The 17,747-nt window shown below is 38.1% G+C and overlaps 2 protein-coding genes across 5 annotated transcripts in view; one reads left to right on the top strand and one right to left on the bottom strand.

Moving 5' to 3' along the window:
* The window catches only part of TAX1BP1 (Tax1 binding protein 1), a 57,163-nt gene extending 43,680 nt beyond the window's left edge, over positions 1–13,483 (top strand). For all 4 annotated transcript variants that reach the window (XM_083823211.1, XM_083823209.1, XM_083823210.1 and 1 more), the window contains 4 exons: positions 3,742–3,916; positions 4,259–4,407; positions 11,565–11,650; positions 12,314–13,483. In XM_083823211.1, the coding sequence (XP_083679337.1) occupies positions 3,742–3,916; positions 4,259–4,407; positions 11,565–11,650; positions 12,314–12,515 (612 nt within the window). In that variant the 3' untranslated portion in view covers positions 12,516–13,483. The remainder of the gene's footprint in view (positions 1–3,741; positions 3,917–4,258; positions 4,408–11,564; positions 11,651–12,313) is intronic.
* A 1,020-nt stretch (positions 13,484–14,503) lies between these two features.
* The window catches only part of JAZF1 (JAZF zinc finger 1), a 190,249-nt gene continuing 187,005 nt past the window's right edge, over positions 14,504–17,747 (bottom strand). The window contains exon 5 of the mRNA XM_083823213.1: positions 14,504–16,872. Within this exon, the coding sequence (XP_083679339.1) occupies positions 16,696–16,872 (177 nt within the window). The 3' untranslated portion in view covers positions 14,504–16,695. The remainder of the gene's footprint in view (positions 16,873–17,747) is intronic.

Here is a 17,747-nt window from a genome sequence, read left to right as displayed (position 1 = left end):
TGGCTGACAGGCAGCATGATAAGTAAACCCTATTCCCTTTGAAATCTTGGTGTAAGATGTCAATATTACATACCTAGCCTGACAGTTTATTTTTTCCATCACTGCTTAGGGTTATTTTTGCTTTTATCTAGTTGTGGCCTATAACTGGAGATGTACATGTTTCATCAGTAAAATCTCTAGCTTTTTCATGATGTGTGCATACAACCAAGTCCGTTAGACATCTGCAGTTCTCTTTGTTGACCACTTGTAATAATAAGAGCAGCTTGACATATGTAGCAGCAGTGATTTCGGTAAACTACAACTGAAAATAAATATCTTTATCAGAGAAGAAGGATAAACAAGCAGTACTCTGCTTTTTAACTATATGATAGAAAGTGGGATGCTACTTTCAAGAGCTCTCTGCCTAATCAAATTCATTACCATTACTGTTAAATCAGACAAGTGCATTCTGAAATATTAATGCTAATGTGCTACTGCTGGAAGTACCTCTTAGGTATTATATGGCAATTAATCAAAACTGTGTTTTTGTGAAAAGTGAAGCAATAAAATTAGTTCACATTCAGATAGTACTGCATGATGTTGTGGAAAAGTTATGATTGTTCAGATTACTTAAATGCATCCTGTGAGAAAAAATCAAGTATGAACGGATACGTGTTAAACATAGGAATTTGCACACTTATAAATTGAAATTGAACTAATTTCAGATTAAGATACTGTTTTGTAAAATTCTAGAATCTCAAGTAGTTGGTATTTAAATTCTCTTTGTTTAAACAATGATGTAATTTTAATACAGCTTTCATATTTTTCTAATTCAAAAGAAAACACAATAAAAGTTAAGTTTTAATTAATCTAGTTTAGCTGGAGGGAGTAATTTTAACCACCACACATAAGAAGGAGAGCAACTGTAATAATAATGTATGGAACTTATAAAACCTTGGAACTTTGTCTACCAAATTTATAGATATTTACATTACAAAGAAGAATCAAAGTGCCTTGCTAGACTGGAACCATGATTTAAAAGGTTAAGCACAGTATAGTAAACAGCTTTTCAATTTATGCTCCATTATCAGTGTTTGTTTATAAATGTCACCAAACATAGCATGCTAAAAATGTTCATTTGCTGTCTCTTCAAGCCTATAAAATTACTTGGTTTCTATTTTATTTACATACTTACTGCCTTTGATTTTTAATCGGTCTCTACCCTAGCTGTCCAACTTCTGGCTAAGACTATTTTACAGCACCTTTTTACAATCACTTTGATCTACACTCCATTTTAATCTTACGTGATGCTAAAATTAAAGTATTAATGCCATTGCTTCTCATTCTAAACTGCTTCCATATTGCAGGAGAAATTGATTTTAAAAAGGAAAGTCTTAATTTCACTGATAATTAATTGTTCCTGCTTTGTATTGAGTAAAGATTAATTATTTAGATTTTACATGCTCACTAAAATTTTAAGACGTAATCCTAACCATTTAACCCTAACCATTTCAATCATATATGGAATTTAGTCTATAAATCTAAAGTAACATTAGCTTTGTTTTATATTGTATCAACAGGAGGATATTTTACTTGAAGGGTGTTATGCAGGAAATCTGCTGTCCTGTATTAGGATGTTTTCTAAAAGAACATAAAAAGTAATTAAAGTATTGAGTTTACAGCCAGCACGTGGAAAAAAAAGAGAGAATTTTCTGGAAGCTGACTTACTGTTTGTAGATAACACTTCTATTTGAAAAAGACTTTGTTGTTGCTGTTGGAGTCCAAGCCCTCAATGTGTGAAACCTGATAGTACGTAGAATCGTGGAGTGGTTTGTGTTGGAAGGGACCTTAAAAATCACCTGGTTCCAGCCCCCCTGCCATGGGCAGGGACACCTCCCACCAGACCAGGTTGCCCAAAGCCCCATCCAGCCTGGCCTCGAACACTCACAGGGATGAGGCATCCACAGCTTCTCTGGGCAACCTGTGCCAGTGCCTGATGTAAATGTGTAGTTTCCATCTTTTTTCATTTGAGTATTTCCTGTTTTAAGAGTAGTTACTGAAAGCTGATGTTGCATTTTTGGACTCTAGAGTTTGGGCTGATGCTTACCTGTTTGTTGTTAAGAAAAACGTTTTGGGTTGTTCCTTTTAATAACTTGAGACATTTTACTTCTCGTGTAGTTAAGTAAGTATTCTAGGTCTTGGTTTTAGGTTTAAATTGAAGGCCTTCTGGGGAAAAGACACATTTCTGGGCTAGAGGTTTTTGTTAACATTACATTAGCACATGTTAAACAAGAACCCAAAAGAAAATGCTAACCAGAAAGGAAAAAAAATGATCAGGAAACCTCTGTCTTAAAAGCATTTATTATTATTTTTATTCTTGTATCTCAGAAATTTTTGCCTGGCTCTGAACTGTAAATGACATTTTTCCTTTGGAGTTTGTGACACGACCTCTTTGCAGAACCCATTTTATTAAATGGCAGGAAAAGAAAAAGACTTTTCTTTGGATGAATTATAAATGAGGCCCTGGCCATGCTTAAGTCACTTTAATTTCTGTCTTTTAATGTATATATTGGCTTAGAGTTTTGATGGTATGTAAGTTATTTAAATCCTTTAGTAGCTCGTAATAATTACTGTCTGTATGGCTTATATGCAACAATTCAGGATTTTACGTATATGGATATCCTGAAGAGTTCTGCTCGAGCTTTTCTGGAAAATTTAATTGCCTTTCTGATACAAATAATTAAATAAAGCAGGCTCTTGGAGCCCCTGAATGAATTCAGCAATTTAATATTTTGGATGAAAACATTGAATTTTGGAAGTAAGATACACGTTTACTTTTGTTAAACTGCAAGTTCGCACATATTAAAATAGTTGAGGAAAACGATTTTCACTTTAAGTTTACAAAATAAATGTAAGGAGGGATAAGCATGGATGAGTTAGAACTTTGCTCATTAAACCTTTAGAGTGCAAGTTATTTTTCACAGGAAGTGTAATAACTTTGAAATCTATGTATAAAAATATACAACTTCCCATTGAGAAGCCGCTCATTTGAAATTACGTAGTAATATTAGTGCAGTTTTGTTCTGTATGATGCTCAAAAATATAAATATTGTACTTTAAATAACTAACCTGATCTGGATTATCTTTGTGAAAACTAGCAATAATTTCTATTTGTTAATATAAACAAGAATTACCAAACTCGAGTAATAGGTTTTACTTCCTAGAATCAATCGTCTGAAAAATTTCTCTGAATTTTATCAAAGGTAGAGAATTAGTTATCAGTCTAATAGAGCTGGTGTTGAACATACATTCATATATAAATATATATGTGTATATATATGTATGTATGCCATAGAATCATTAAGGTCGGAAAAGACCTCCAAGATCATCTGGTCCAACCACCAATATTAACCACTAAACCATGTCCCTAAGTGCCACATCCAGTCTTTCCTTGAACACCCTCATTCTTGTTTCACTAATTTTTCTTCATTTTGTAAGATGCAGATACTTCTTGAGAAACGTGGCAGTTGAGTTTATGCAATTTGAATTAACTGACAACAAAACAGAAGAATTCTTTAAAATATCTTCTTTGTGGTTTTTTTTTGCTTTGTTCTAATAGCGTATCTGACTCTAGATCAAGATGAAAGGAGCGTGTGAAGATTAGTAGATATGTTTTTAAAAACATATCTAAATATTTCATAAAAATTTAAAACTTTTGCTGTGATTCCATGGAGTAATTACATTTTAAACTGTATTATTTAGGAACTTGGCAGGACACCAGGAAATCAAGCTGGAAGGATGATGGAAGGACAGATTTCACAGCCAACATTACATTTTCGCAACCCATACTCGGAGGAAAACGGACCAGTTCCTGCAGTGACAAGTAGATTGCCAGTATTGCAATATGGAAACCCTTATGCAATTCAGGAAAGAAGAGGTAAGTAAAGGGGTGTGTGTATTTTTTTTCCCCATATATAATTTCTCCCTTACTGTTTCAAAAACATTGTTTCATTCAGTGCAGCTTAAGTACCAACCATCTGTATACTGACGTACTGTTTCTGTATTGGTTACTGAATATCATTAAGTACCTTTATTTTATTGATGAGAATCAATAAGGGAAACAAAATTTTAGAGACACCTTTAGAAAAAAAATGTCTCTTCTGTCTTTTATCTTATCAAAGCCAAAAATGTTTGAAGGCCCTGATTTTAAATGTAAGGTAGCACATCTTTAATCTCAAAATACTACTGAACAAAGATGAACTAATTAATTTTTCTTCAGATGGAGCAGATGGCGCCTTTAATCCTGATGAGATCCAAAGACCACCTGTTAGAACTTCCTTTTGGGAACTGGAAGATGATGTAGTGTGTAGTCAGCCTTCACGCAATCTTAGTCGGCCTGATGGTTTAGAAGATCCTGAGGACAGCAATGTAAGTTAACCTTTTATATTATCTTCATTTTTCCTTGATGATATATTTACTACTGAGTATTCAAGTGTTGCACATCGGTTTTCAGTATCTAAGAAGCCTGATCCTATTGTTTTGTAAATATGGATTTTTAATTTTTTTTAATCACTTCCTAATTTGTATGTGGAAACTAGGTTGTATCAGAACAAATGAAAACTTAAAGGATTCTGGTACCAGTATTTTCAGTTAGATGCTGAAAGAAAATTTCTGTAATATTAGATATTTTATCCCTATATATTAATCTCTTTTTCTGTCTTTTATGAATCTGTATTTATTAAATTCCATTTTGATTTTTTTTCTGTTAAGCATCTATTTGGAAGAGCCGCTAATTGACTGTTATCTAAAAGTGGTGAAACCGAAAGTGACAGATTCTCACCGATTTCTTTTTTGTATGTTTTAAGTGGAAACTGGTTAGCTTTTCTTTCTAATACAGTTAACTTTCACATTCTACTATAAGATATACTTTTAGAAAATTGGCTTCTGTAATGAACTGGACCATATGTCTTCATTTGAACAGGAACAGGCTTATTATTCTTTTTTATTCCAAGAACCCTTGCACCTTCAAAAATATTAAACAAGAAATACTTTTCTGCAAAGTATTGTGCTCTTTGCAAGTACAGTGGTATCATGACCTGTTTCTCATTTAGTCTAGTTTGCCACATTTAATTGCTATTAACCTTTGCAGAAGCTGATCAGTGTTCAGACAGGCATGATTTTAGCCCTGGTGCTCAGCACCTATAATGGAGAAAAATGTATTTCTCCCTCCTACCTTTTGCCCCCAATGTCCATTACTGTGAATAATTAGAAAAACTGTCAGTACTTCTGCAGCCTGTTTAAGATCTAGAATGTGAGCTTAATGCTGTTGCCCACCTTTACTTCACATTTTGCATATTTAAACTGATCATTCTTGACGTAGATACTACATATGACAAGCTCTTCTTTTCTTTAGTCATCTGCTTCAGTTTAATTAGCAGGGTGTTCTTTCTGATCTATGTGCTTTGCCCTCTTGCAAACCCAAGAGAAACAGTGCTAGAGTCTTGTGCTCATTTGCTGACACAGCTTAGATTTTTGTAATGAGATGGAATATAACAGGCTTAAATAAAGTTCAACTTGTGAAAAGGTGCCTTTAAATCAAGTAATTTATATCTTTATTTTTTTTTACTTTCAAATGATAATCAGTTACTTTCTCATCCCAAAAATAGGCTATATGTGTAGACTGTACAAATTGACATTGCAATGAGTAGTTGCAAAAATCTTCCTAGAGAGATCTAGTAATATGCTAAAGATAAAGTAGTTCTAATGCAAAACTTAAGTAATGTGGGAGAATTTCCATATACGTAGGTAACTTCTGCAGAAATGACAGGCTCTGCCTCACGAAGAATCACAGAACGGCCGATATAGGAAGGGATCTCTGGAGAACATGTACTTCAACCCCCTGCCGAGCAGGATCACGTAGAGCATGTTGTGCAGGATGGCATCCAGGCGAGTTTGGAATATCTCCAGAGGAGACTCCACAACCTCTCTGGGCAACCTGTGCCAGTGCTCTGTCACCCTCACAGTAAAGAAGTGCCCTCTCATATTGAGCTGGAACTTCCTGTGCTGCAGTTTGTGCCCATTGCCTCTTGTCCTGGGCACCGCTGAAAAGAGCTTGGCCCCATCCTCTTGACACCCTCCCCTCAAATATTTGTACACATCAATAAAATCCCCTCTCAGACTTCCCCAAGCTCAGCAGGCCTAGCTCTCTCCAGGTGTGGCCTCACCAGGGCTGAACAGAAGGGGAGGATCACCTCCCTCAACATGCTGGCAGCACTTTTCCTAATGCTCCCCAGGATACCATTGGCCTTCTCAGCCACAAGGGCACATTGCTGACTCAAATCAGCAGATACAAATATACACATATGAAAATTACTGTTTGTTTTACTGTTTTTCAAAATAAGCTGTATAAAATGTAATTATGTGCATTTTAAAACCAAAAAAATACAGAGCTCTTTGTTGGCAGAAGGTTCCCTCCAAGAAGAAAAACACTGGTAGTCTTGGTGCTGTGTTTTAAGTATTACCATTGTATGGATTGGTCGTCTTCCTCTCCACATTCCTATCACTGCATCTTATGTTAGGTTAAGAGCTTGAGGGTACTGTAACTTTCACCACAGTATGGATGTTTTGGTGGTATCTTATGTACAGTGATGAAAATGCCTACAATATTTATCTTATCTAAGATGAGGTATCTTCTGGGCCCTGGGACTACGATACATTTGAGAATGAAGTAGAGGCTGTACACACACAACTAAAATATGCAGATTTGACTAAAATTGACTTCTTCAGTCTGTAAGGTGAGGGGGTGGAAGCGCATGCACGCGTGTTTAAGAAAAGCTTTGCTATTTGCTTCTCCAGAATGGGGAAGAACAGGAACAGCACCTCGTTTTCTTTGAGGTATCCATCTAACCTAAGGAATAGTTCAGCAAACTGAGGCAGTCTAGCATGTCACACTTACCTGCTGTAGTTGCTGCTTTCATTTCTGTGCAGTTGAGTAACTTTACAAGCTTTGTTAATCTGGATGGCAGAGGAGAAATTCTGAACGCTTCCCCACACAGTGTTTTCTGACAAGAGATTAGGTAGAATCGCTCCTCTGCAACTGTAGTACCTAGGGCCAGTTAAACAGTGATTTCTGAGAGGGATAAGCTGCTCTGTGTTAATCATGCCAGATAAGCACACATGTGGTGTTGATTTTGTGTAGAAAATTTGACTTGCCACAAGTTCCTGCCATCATCCACTCAGCACTGACTTTCCATTTGCTCATGCTCTCGTAACTGAACAAAATGTAATCATTTGGAGCAAGTCACTTCTAGAAGCAGGTATGTATGGGAGAGATCCATAAACAAAAATATATTTTTAATAATAAAGTGAGTTTTAGAAATATAGACCTGATTACGGTTGGCAGTAAGCCCAGAATAACTGTCCTGAGACTCTTAAAGAATGTTGTGAGTCACAGGGAAAATGTGGAGTGTAACATTTGGCAACTGACAGCCAGGTGAGGATATTTCTTGAGATGAATCCACAATGGTCTTTCTTTTAGCCAAATAACATTAAAAAAAAACAAAAACAAACAAAAAAAACACACGACCACTTTCATCAGCCTGATCTTACTTCCTAGAGGTGCCAGATAGTGTCCTTTTCTACAGGATAACAGACACAAAAGGAGTAGCTGGCATCCAGATAGCCATGTATCTCTTGGCTGCTTGCAGAGAGGTATAGAGAGACCGTAAAGTGTTCGAGTAGTGCTCATAGGGAGCCGAGTCACCAAAAGAACATGTGTGCAGCCTTCTCTCTGGTTACCTGTGCAGTACGGAGGTGGGGTGGCTGCTCCTTGTTTAAAGCTTAAGATGGTGTCACTTTGTGGATGGTCGTGTGTGAACGCTCTCTGCAACCTGGAGACCGGGATGGGTCAAGTCTGGGGGCTTTGTTCAGTGTCACACGGCTCTGTTGCTAATTTCCCTTTGGCAATCTTGGAACCGATTACGTGAGCTTTAGATTGTAATCAGTAAAGCAGTAGGTCTTACCTGAGACAGAGTTGGTTAGTTTTTGGTAAAATTAGGTGAGTCCGAATGACTTCGATGGCTCAGTTGTGGGGTCTTGAAAGTAATCTGATGCCCGTGCTTGGAATACAGCACAGGCATGGCCACTGAGGGCTGGCTTCCCCGTGGTTATTGCCAAACTCTGTAAAGCAGCTTCACTGGCCTTCCCGCTTCAGCTTTGGGGTTTTCAGGGGATAGTTGGTTTTACTATGGGAGAGTGGCCAGTTTTAAAATGCTACACGGTGCTTTCCAACCTGACGTCCTTTATAGGAATGAAGAACGCGTCACGGGTTTTACTAACTGGAAGAAACCGGGCCCTCAGCGACTGTGAACCTGTAAGAGCTGTCCTCCCTTCATATAGTTCTCACTTTTATGGGGTGCACTTCGGGAGTTTTGTCTATCTATCTGAAATGCTAGAAATAGATAGATGGCTGTCTGAATCCAGTAAAATGGGGCATTTTCCTGATTTTTCTCCAAGTTACTTCTAGGGGAATGTCTGAGACTTTTTAGTTATTGTTCATTGTGTATTTCTCAGCATAAGTTGTGATTAGAATAGCTGTGAAATACTGCCAGGCAGTGATGAAGTCCTGTATTAGAGCCCAATATTAACTTCTAGATAAGGAACTCTCTCCTAGTGATGTATTTGTTGTCCAAACAGAAGACAGTTACTGTTATGTTACCAGTTATCGTCAGTTCCTAGTGTACCATTCCTTAATTATACGGTGATCTCTGTGATATATACTGTGAGGGATGCTCAGGATAGATCTGCTTTCTTCTTTGTTTGGGTTAAGCATAACTTAGTTAAGACATAGTTTTAACATAATTAAGAGCTGCTCTTCCTATATATACTTACTTGGCCAAGAGCAAAAGTACGGTGAGGAGACAGACTCTCCATATCTTAAGAGACCACACTTCCCATGTTTAATGCGGCCATTCCTCCATGGCGCACGGGTCAGAAGCTATGGGCAGGAGGTCACAGTATGATTTTTATCATTAATTGAACTGGTTCATGAGAAGTTACATCCTTGGGACGCACAAAACGATGTTACTCTGACATGAGAAAAGCCTTTTGGAAACTGTTAATAATTCAAACCTGCTTTTGCTGAAGGCAGTGCCTGCAAGGCACTAGCCACTCACTGTATTTTTGTATTTGAGTAATGCACGCCTAAAGACTTAGATATTCTCTTTGGCAATAGGGAAAATATGATTTTTGTGGTAGTGTAACCTTCATGTGGAAAGTGAATTACTTCAGGAATGATCAGTCCTGAATGCTGTTACAGGTGGGCATCCAGGTGAGCAGTTTCTTTCAGGTCCATGTAAAGACCTGTTCTAAAAGTCGTTTTTTTGTTGTATCCATTGGTAATTTTGAATGGGAGAGGAGACCCATCAGCATCACATCAATCACATAATTACAGTTAATGCCCTCATACCTAGTTGATATTTGGTATTGGTAAATCCTGACTACTCGCTCAAATAGCTGAATAGTTAATAACCCTTCATAGAACGAATAGCCTGTGCACTCGTCATTGGGTCTGCTCATCTGTCCTACGCAAAGGTTACCCCAAGGCCTTGAGGCTGAAGGAGCCCTTTCACCACAAGAGCACCTTGTCCACCCCGCCATTTCTAGCCGAGTGTTAATAAGTAAGTGCTGACCAAAAATGCCTCGTGGTCAAGAAACAACAGAGTGACAAACAGTAAAGGATTATAAGTAAGTCTTTTCTAAAGGACTTAAGTGTTAATTGAGCCTGTATTTGTAGTGAAACTATTTTTTCCCCAAGAAAGATGCAGATTTATTTTCTCAGGTAAGTCCTGGTGAACTTACAAGTCTGGTATTCAACAAATTTGTCATGTTTTTGGCACCATATAAGCTGTAGCATTGTAGTACGAGAGTACTTTAAATAGTTTTTCTTCTTTAATACATACATCCTACCTCTTCCGTGACAAAAGGAACAAATAGTATTTTAAAACCCATATGCCCTTTTTACTGCAGGTGCAAAGCAAGCAAGTTAGGAAAATATGTCTGTTGCTAGCATCTGTCACAGCAAGCCCCACTAGCTGCTTAATGGAAATGTTAAATGGTTGAAGCTAAACAGCTGTTGTCAGGAGAAGAAAAATATTGAGGGAATCTTCCCATCCTGCCCTATTTCCATTAACTCTTCATAAGGACAAAGTACGCTAGCCTAAAAGTGAAATATGTTTGAATATACTTGTTAGCTACCTGTATGAAACATATTGCATGTTATATATGCTCCCTTGCACATCTGTTTTTGAAGACCAGCTAAATAAGCCATAATTCTGGCATGTGCCGTGTATTTGAAATGAGAAGGAAAATTATTTAGGAGTTGGAGTTCCAAAAATCTTGCAGAATGTACCTATTTTCCCACCTTGAGAGTAATAGGTTTGTGCTGTGTTATCATAGAACAGAACCACGATGCTGTAGACTAGTTTGGTGCTGCGTAACGAATTGACTTAAAAACACAGTTCTCGTTTTCTTCCCCCTCCTTCAATTGATTTTCCTGTTGTTGCTGTTTTCTTCCCCTAAATGTGTTTGCTTAAATCACTGTGCTTGTTTAAATTGAGATTCCTAAAAATATTGTCACAGATTAAAAAAAAAAATAATAAAAAAAAAATAAAAAATTGTGGCCCTTTGCATGTCAGAAAGGAAGTTTTCAGAATCAGTCCCTGTAGGTATGCTTCATTTTTCTGCTTAAGAGTTTCCCATTACTGTTACAATCGGATTTCTTCTCTTGTGAGCGGCGAGGAGCAGTGCTCACATTCTCCAGAGGCTGACCTGCCTTCCTCACTTGATGGGGTACAGGTAAACCTGAGAGTCCTCAGCCTCACCATCCTCATCAGCGCTCGCTGCGGCTCCTCACGTGCTGTTGGTGGTGGTGCCGGGAGCACAGCTGACAGGGCTGATGGGGGAAGCAGCCCAACAGGGTAATTCAGCTGACGCGCCTGAGTGCGGCGTGCAGCGCGGGGCATGCTTGGCTGCTGATGGCAGCCTAGGCAGATCGCTCAAAACTGACTGTTGGGAGGCAAACACGTGCAGCAGCATCTCTCTCTCTCTCTCTCTCTATCTTTCTTTTTTCTGTTACTGTAATTTAAAATTGACAGATTTTTAAGAACCTGACTTGATGTCTATTGTGTAGATTTCATTTTTTAATTTTGGCTCTCGGTAGAAGGCTCTTACAGTTTGTAGTGCGGTGCCCTGTACTTGGTTTAACACAGGTTTTTCTGTTCTGACTGAGCCCCCAGGCAGTAACAGTGAGGTGACCTGCATTTCCGTAGTTACTCTATCAGTAGAAGCTTTCTAGTAGTCCTGGCACAGATTTCTGTTACATGGACATGGTCAAAAAAGCAGTCTGTTTAGCTTTTCATGTTCATTAACCACATCTCCCTTTTGTACACCGAAGTAAAACTCGTCCTGCAGAGATTATAACGTGAAATGTTAAGTTTCAGCCACGGTTTTACTTGATAGCAAAAAGATGTATTGAGAGTGGGGAAAATAGCTGCCTCTTATTTAAAATACCGCTGTTTTTTTAACAGGACGATGACAACACCGTACCTTCTGCTCCCAATCCTCCCAGCCTTCTTTTGCATGAACGTGGAACAGGTTTTTGCTTTGATTCCAGGTAAATGTTTATCTTTTATTGCTCCTTAATGGGATGGATCGGCTTCTATATCACTGGAGTCCTTTACTCAAGTTGGGGGAGAGGGGATGGAAAAGGAAGGCGAAATACTATTAAGCATTTTCAATTGATGTTTGGTTTACAATTAACTATCAGAATTTGCTGTTACACAGGGCAGACTATTTGTTGTACCTTACTTTGACTGAATGTCAAATGTCGTTTGGTGAATGAATGAATAACTTTTGTTTTCTTTCTCCCTCTTTCCAACCTAATTTTGAACCTAAGTTTAGAGCTTTTATAAAGTGTTATGTTTGCTAAGAGCAAGCATTTATGAGCAGAGAGAGTGGTTTCCCATGAAACCGCTTGGCCATTAAGACATTCAATAGATTTGTATTCAGTGGAGGTTGGAATTATGTCAAAATGATGTAACTTTTTAAACGCCAAGTTATTTTGGAATCCCTGTTTAAAAATTACATTAACCGTATTGAAGGCTTTCGGCTAAGACATTTTAATTAACTGTATGATACATACTCAGATACCAAGTCTGCTCAAATTTAAATTAGTAGTAGAGCAGCAGCAGGAGCCTACCTCTATATTTTGTTTGGCAATAACAGATTAAATAACTTTCCTTCTTTTTTTATTCTTTATCTCCACCTCCTCGTGAAGCTTTGATGTGCACAAGAAATGCCCTCTTTGCGATGTGATGTTTCCACCTAACTACGATCAGAGCAAGTTTGAGGAGCATGTGGAAAGTCACTGGAAGGTGTGCCCCATGTGCAGCGAGCAGTTCCCGCCTGACTACGACCAGCAGGGCTTTGAGAGGCATGTCCAGACGCACTTTGATCAGAATGTTTTAAATTTTGATTAAATCTTTTGTTTGCAGTGTAGCTTAAAAAGAAACAACTTTGAGTAGTCCACCTATGGAAAAACAAACCACAAAACCGACAGCACAGCTTTTCTTTAACAGTGCAGATTTCTGATTAAAAGCTAGTGTACTCTAACGGGAGCCATGATAAATCCTGGCTGTAAGCTGCTATTTGAGTTATCTTCTCTCTCTACCTAACATTATACTAAAAAAAAAAAAAACAACAAAAAAAAGACCTTGTTGTGTATGTAGCTATTTATTTCCCTATTTAGTAGAATTTGGAATTTGTAAGGACGCAGGAACGACAGCCTCAGAACAAAGGAGACCAGCTTTGTGATGCTCTTCAGCTGTATAAAACAACACCAAAGCACCTATGGTTTATCTTGACCGTGAGAACTGAGGTGTGATTAAAACGTAATAAACAGATGTTTCTCCTAGCAAATTTGGGTAGTCTCTTTTCAGTAACAGTTAAACCAGAAAGTTGCATAATTTACATAATTTACCCAATGAAACTATAGTTTTCTAGTACATTTCTGAAATGTAGATGCACGTACTGTGAGATTACATGCCTGCAACAAAGGTAATGGCAAATACTTCAGTTTTACATATGCAGTGTTTGCCTTAAGGAATAATGTTAAATGAATTACGTTATACTTTAAGGCAGAATTTTTGAGTTGAAAGGAACTGTTGTGCTTAAATGCCTAGAAATTAATTGTTTAAAAAGTCATTGCCATTATGTTGCAATTGCATTCAGTAGAAAATATTGTTATATTTTCACAACAGTGAATTGTGTTCATTTTTGCTTAGGGCTTTTAAAACCTTCTGCATTTTAACTTTATGTATTTCTTTCCAGTAAGTAAAAACATGTGTGTATATCTAAACATTTTATATTTACCTAACTGTATTAAGTAAATTGCTTTCCACTTGTTGTACAGTAGTCTTGTTACATTAAAGGCAGAATTATTCATGGAGTCAGCGGTCCTTTTTTTCCCCACTGCTTATTTATTTTGAAATAAAATGAGCAGAGTTTAGGCTTTACATAATTGCAGTAAATGATGTTTCAGTTTTGTATGACAAAGTAAATGCTGCTCACATCTATTTATGTGCCTTGTTTTAGGGAGACTTGGGGATTTAGGGTTTGAGTAACTTCTGTTGTGTGCAGCGCTTACTTGTGAACATATGCAATATCCTGTTCGGTGCAGGGTTTATTAAAAGCTGCATGACACAGATAGACTGCAGGGCACTGAGCAGCAGCTACTACAGCAGTCTGCTGCATTCCAGTTTACGTCTTACATTTTTTTTAAACTCCAAAACTCCTGTCAGTAGACAGTCCAAGGTAAGGCATGGAAGTACTGAAATGATATTTTAGCAATTTTTTAGTAACTCAGTACTGTATGAAAACAGAACTTGCTATAAAAACAAAATATTATTAAAGTTATGGTCATATTAGTAAAGGTGGCTGAAGTCTCAGATGTCGGCATCCTGCACAGGCAGGACAACCTCAGTGTGCCAAAGCAGACTTCTCTGAGGTGCGTATACAGGGAATTGCTGAAGTTTCCCTATTAAACAGCCACCCTGACACAGCCACTTAAAATAGCAATTCAAATTTTAACAATTCTTCTTTTCTTAGAGCTGGAGGCTTCAAATATGAAAACCTTCACAAGAAAGGTTCTCATACCCTGCTATTAGAAGGGGAGGGTTCAGGAGCATCACCACCAACTCTTACCTGGCAGGCTGAGCCCTGGTGTGACGTTGGAAGGAAACGTCCTCTGCAGGCTGAACGTCCTTTTGACTGCTTAAATCCAAATGCTGCATTTTCTCCTCCCGGCTGTAGCACCCTGTGTATTTGTCTGTGTGAAGGATGCAGCTCTCAAGCTGCTGCAGGTGTTATGGAACACAGAGTTTGATGAGCCCAAAGTAAAAATACACAAATAAGACTGTAGACAGCCCAAAAGCTTCACTTTATGTTAGTGACAAGTAGAGAGCAGTCATTTTAGGTCAGAGGCAGTTTATTTTAAATGTGATTTGATTTACATTTATAAGCAGCTTTCTTGACAGGAATTCGTTAAGTTGCCTTCAGTTCTAAAACAAACCTCTGTCACTTTCAAACTTAAAGTACTTTGTCCCCAACAAAACATATGAAAATATAATTTAAAGCACACTTTTTCACAGACACAGTACAATACATTCACTATACACAGTATAACAAAATAGTCCCATCTTTACCTGTTTAATAATACTGTCACAATGAATAGGTAAATAGAAACTGGAATTTTGTTTTTATAGTTGAAAGGAATTTACATGCAACAATGACATTTTACGACTGTTTAGCTGTTGAATTTACTTACCCAGCCTGTAGTTTCTTGCACTAGGAGCAGAGCCAAAACATAGTTGTTGGCCACGTCTGTTGCCAAAACTGCAGAAGGTAGGAAATGGCCCCATGGGGCCTTTTGTGTACCAATAATTCTCATGTCTGGATCATCCTCAAAACCCAGCTGACAGCACTGTGCAATACAACCACTGTCATCTCTTTAGGATTTGAAAAAGTGGTGTTTTGTCTAAATACAGATGTTCGAACCTTAGTGATTAGGATGATGCCCAGTTTTTTGGAGAGATTTTTTTTTACTCAGCTGAAAAAATAGGTAACTGTCATCCTTAAAACATTTTCCTTTAAAGCTTTGGAAAAAAATAAAGGGAAAGGCTTATTCCTCATGTTTTGAGCTTTCTTTTGCACTTAAAAGGATGGGAAATAAGCAAAGGCGATTACTGTACTGAACGTTTTGCATTCCTCCCTAACCCTTGCCACGTAAGCAGTGTTTCAAGGTTGGGGCAGGGTGGGGGGTGCCCCCTCGATGCAACTGGCCAGCTAAATTCCAAGAATAGCACTTGTGAGAGAAGAATGCTCAAGGCAGGATAGTAAGCAACAAATGTTCAGGTATGGTCCAGACACGAAGCTCTCTCATGCTGACTTTTGCTCTAAGTCACTCTCTGACCACCTGCTGCAAGAAGCACTTAAATCTTCAATAAGGCTCATATGTCATATTTCAGCAAAATTAATTGTAAAGCTAAACAGACACTTCCAAATGGAATGCAGTGACCTACAATGAGAAGCAAAAAACGTACAAAGAAAATCTCGAAATACAATGAACAGGAGGGAGCGGCCTTGGCAGCTCCCTGAGCACAAATAATGGACCTCCTTAAACCATGCGCAGAATTTTTAATTTTTATTTGCAACCACAGGCACATGCTAGTACAGTAGTTGCAAGAATTGGCAACACATAAAACATTAAATCTGTTGGCAATAGAGAACTACAAAGTGCTTTAAGACTTCATCTGAGATGAAGATAATTCTTTCTCACACACACATAAATTTGCACTTAAGTATTTCCAAATGTCTTTCTAACAGATATTTCAGGGGTAAATATTTAGTTGGACTGGGATATTGGTCCTCAAAAGTTTGATGGGCATGAACATAATATGACATCTTGTACAAAAAAAAAAAAAGTAATTTCTAACACTAAAGTGATTGTTTACTAGTTCAAATGGCAAGATTTTCAGCATTTCAAGAGGGAAAAAAAAAAAGATTTGCAAGATAATATAAAATACAGCAAGCACACATTTTTATGTATGTTATTTAAGTATGAAAATATTTTTAGCATATTATGTTAAACATTCTTTCTTATTTATATTTCCATTACCTAAAAGACTTGCTACTCCACTGATAACTCCATTATGTAAGGCATGTTAACTATAGTTTGACAATGGTGGTATTGTTTTGGTTTTGCACACACACTGACAGATGCATTGAAAGTCTTCATCACATTACAATCTTGAAATTACATCAGTGCCAAGCTCTCCTCCTCTTACTCCTATTCAACACTTCAGTACAACTAAATACGCGACGCCCCCTAATTTTTTTGTTTTTGGAGAAAAAAAGTTCTGAAGAACCTATAGCTTTTATAGCACCTTATCTCAAAGTAATGAAAATGGGTATGATGATTACATGTGCAAATGTACAAAATCATTAACTCTACAAAGATACATCATTCCAAAATTACAGAAAATTTTAAAGCATGCATTTAATTGTTTAAAGGGTTGCTGAATGCTTCCCCTGAAAAAGGTGGCTGTTCTCAAAATCAGCAACTGCTGGTGAGGATTTCTTGGCACATTTGTGACCAGCATGTTATTGCTGCATCTTCCTGATAATCTCAGCAGACACGGGGGGATGGAAATTGATTGTGTGGTGCCGCAGGCCCTGAGCTGTCTTGTAACTCTTTCCACAGCGACATTTGAATGGTTTGCGTACGCGGATTTGTGTTCTGTGGCCGTTCTTGGCGTGGTACTTTATACCATTCACATTCTGCGAGCGAGAAAGCACAGCGTTAGTGGTCGACCGGCCTAGTAACGCCTTGGTGTCTGCTAAAAAAAACAAAACCCGACTAATGGCATGGGCAGAATTACTCAAATTGTCAGGAACTCTCCAGGTGTTGTGCATGTGTTGTGCTCCAAGACAGGGTGGGACAGGAAGGAGAATGATCTGTGCAGTACTAATGTATCACACCTGGGTAGTTCTGATTTTTATCTCCCAGCGCATGGCACTTTCCAGAAATATTGCTTAGTGGGATCATACATAAATGTTCTGTGCTTCCTGCCATATTTTTTTTCTTATAGCATTGAAAAATGTTATCCTGAGGTTCATTTACAAGCAAACAAAGGTTTGGCATGAAGACTCGAGTCACACTTCTTCAAAAAGCTGGAGCTCCCCCCATGGTGTTTTTGTTCCGCTCTGTGTCATTGTTTGTAGATATGTCTTTAGGCACCAGCAACTTCTGATAGTTTACACATTGTCTCCAAAGAATTAACTGCAGGGAACAGTTAACTCGGAGTTGCGCAGGGCACTCAGAAAATAATCCAGAGAAGCAGTCTTCAAAATAGCTATTGTCTGGGAAGATCCTACAGCTAAAACTGGAGGAGAACTGTGTTCCACTGCAGTTTGGAGAGGAAGGACAAGGGGCAGCACAGCAACACGCGCAGCGACACCGGCACCGCCAGGGAACGGGCAGCGCTTCGGCTAGGTTAACCAGGAACCCTACTGAAGTTACATCACAAGCCTACCACTGCTCCTCACATCTTTCTGGCAAAAATGGAAGGAGCCGTTGTGGTCTAACTAGCACGCGATACTGCTTTCGCTAGGGTTCATCCTGACAGAGTCTCTTTCTCACAGTATAAATTAGC

This window comes from Anser anser (genome assembly GCF_964211835.1).
Source record: "Anser anser genome assembly, chromosome: 2".
NCBI lineage: Eukaryota > Metazoa > Chordata > Aves > Anseriformes > Anatidae > Anser > Anser anser.
The sequence above is the reverse complement of the archived record's forward strand: the minus strand, read 5'-3'. Positions and strand labels throughout refer to the sequence as shown.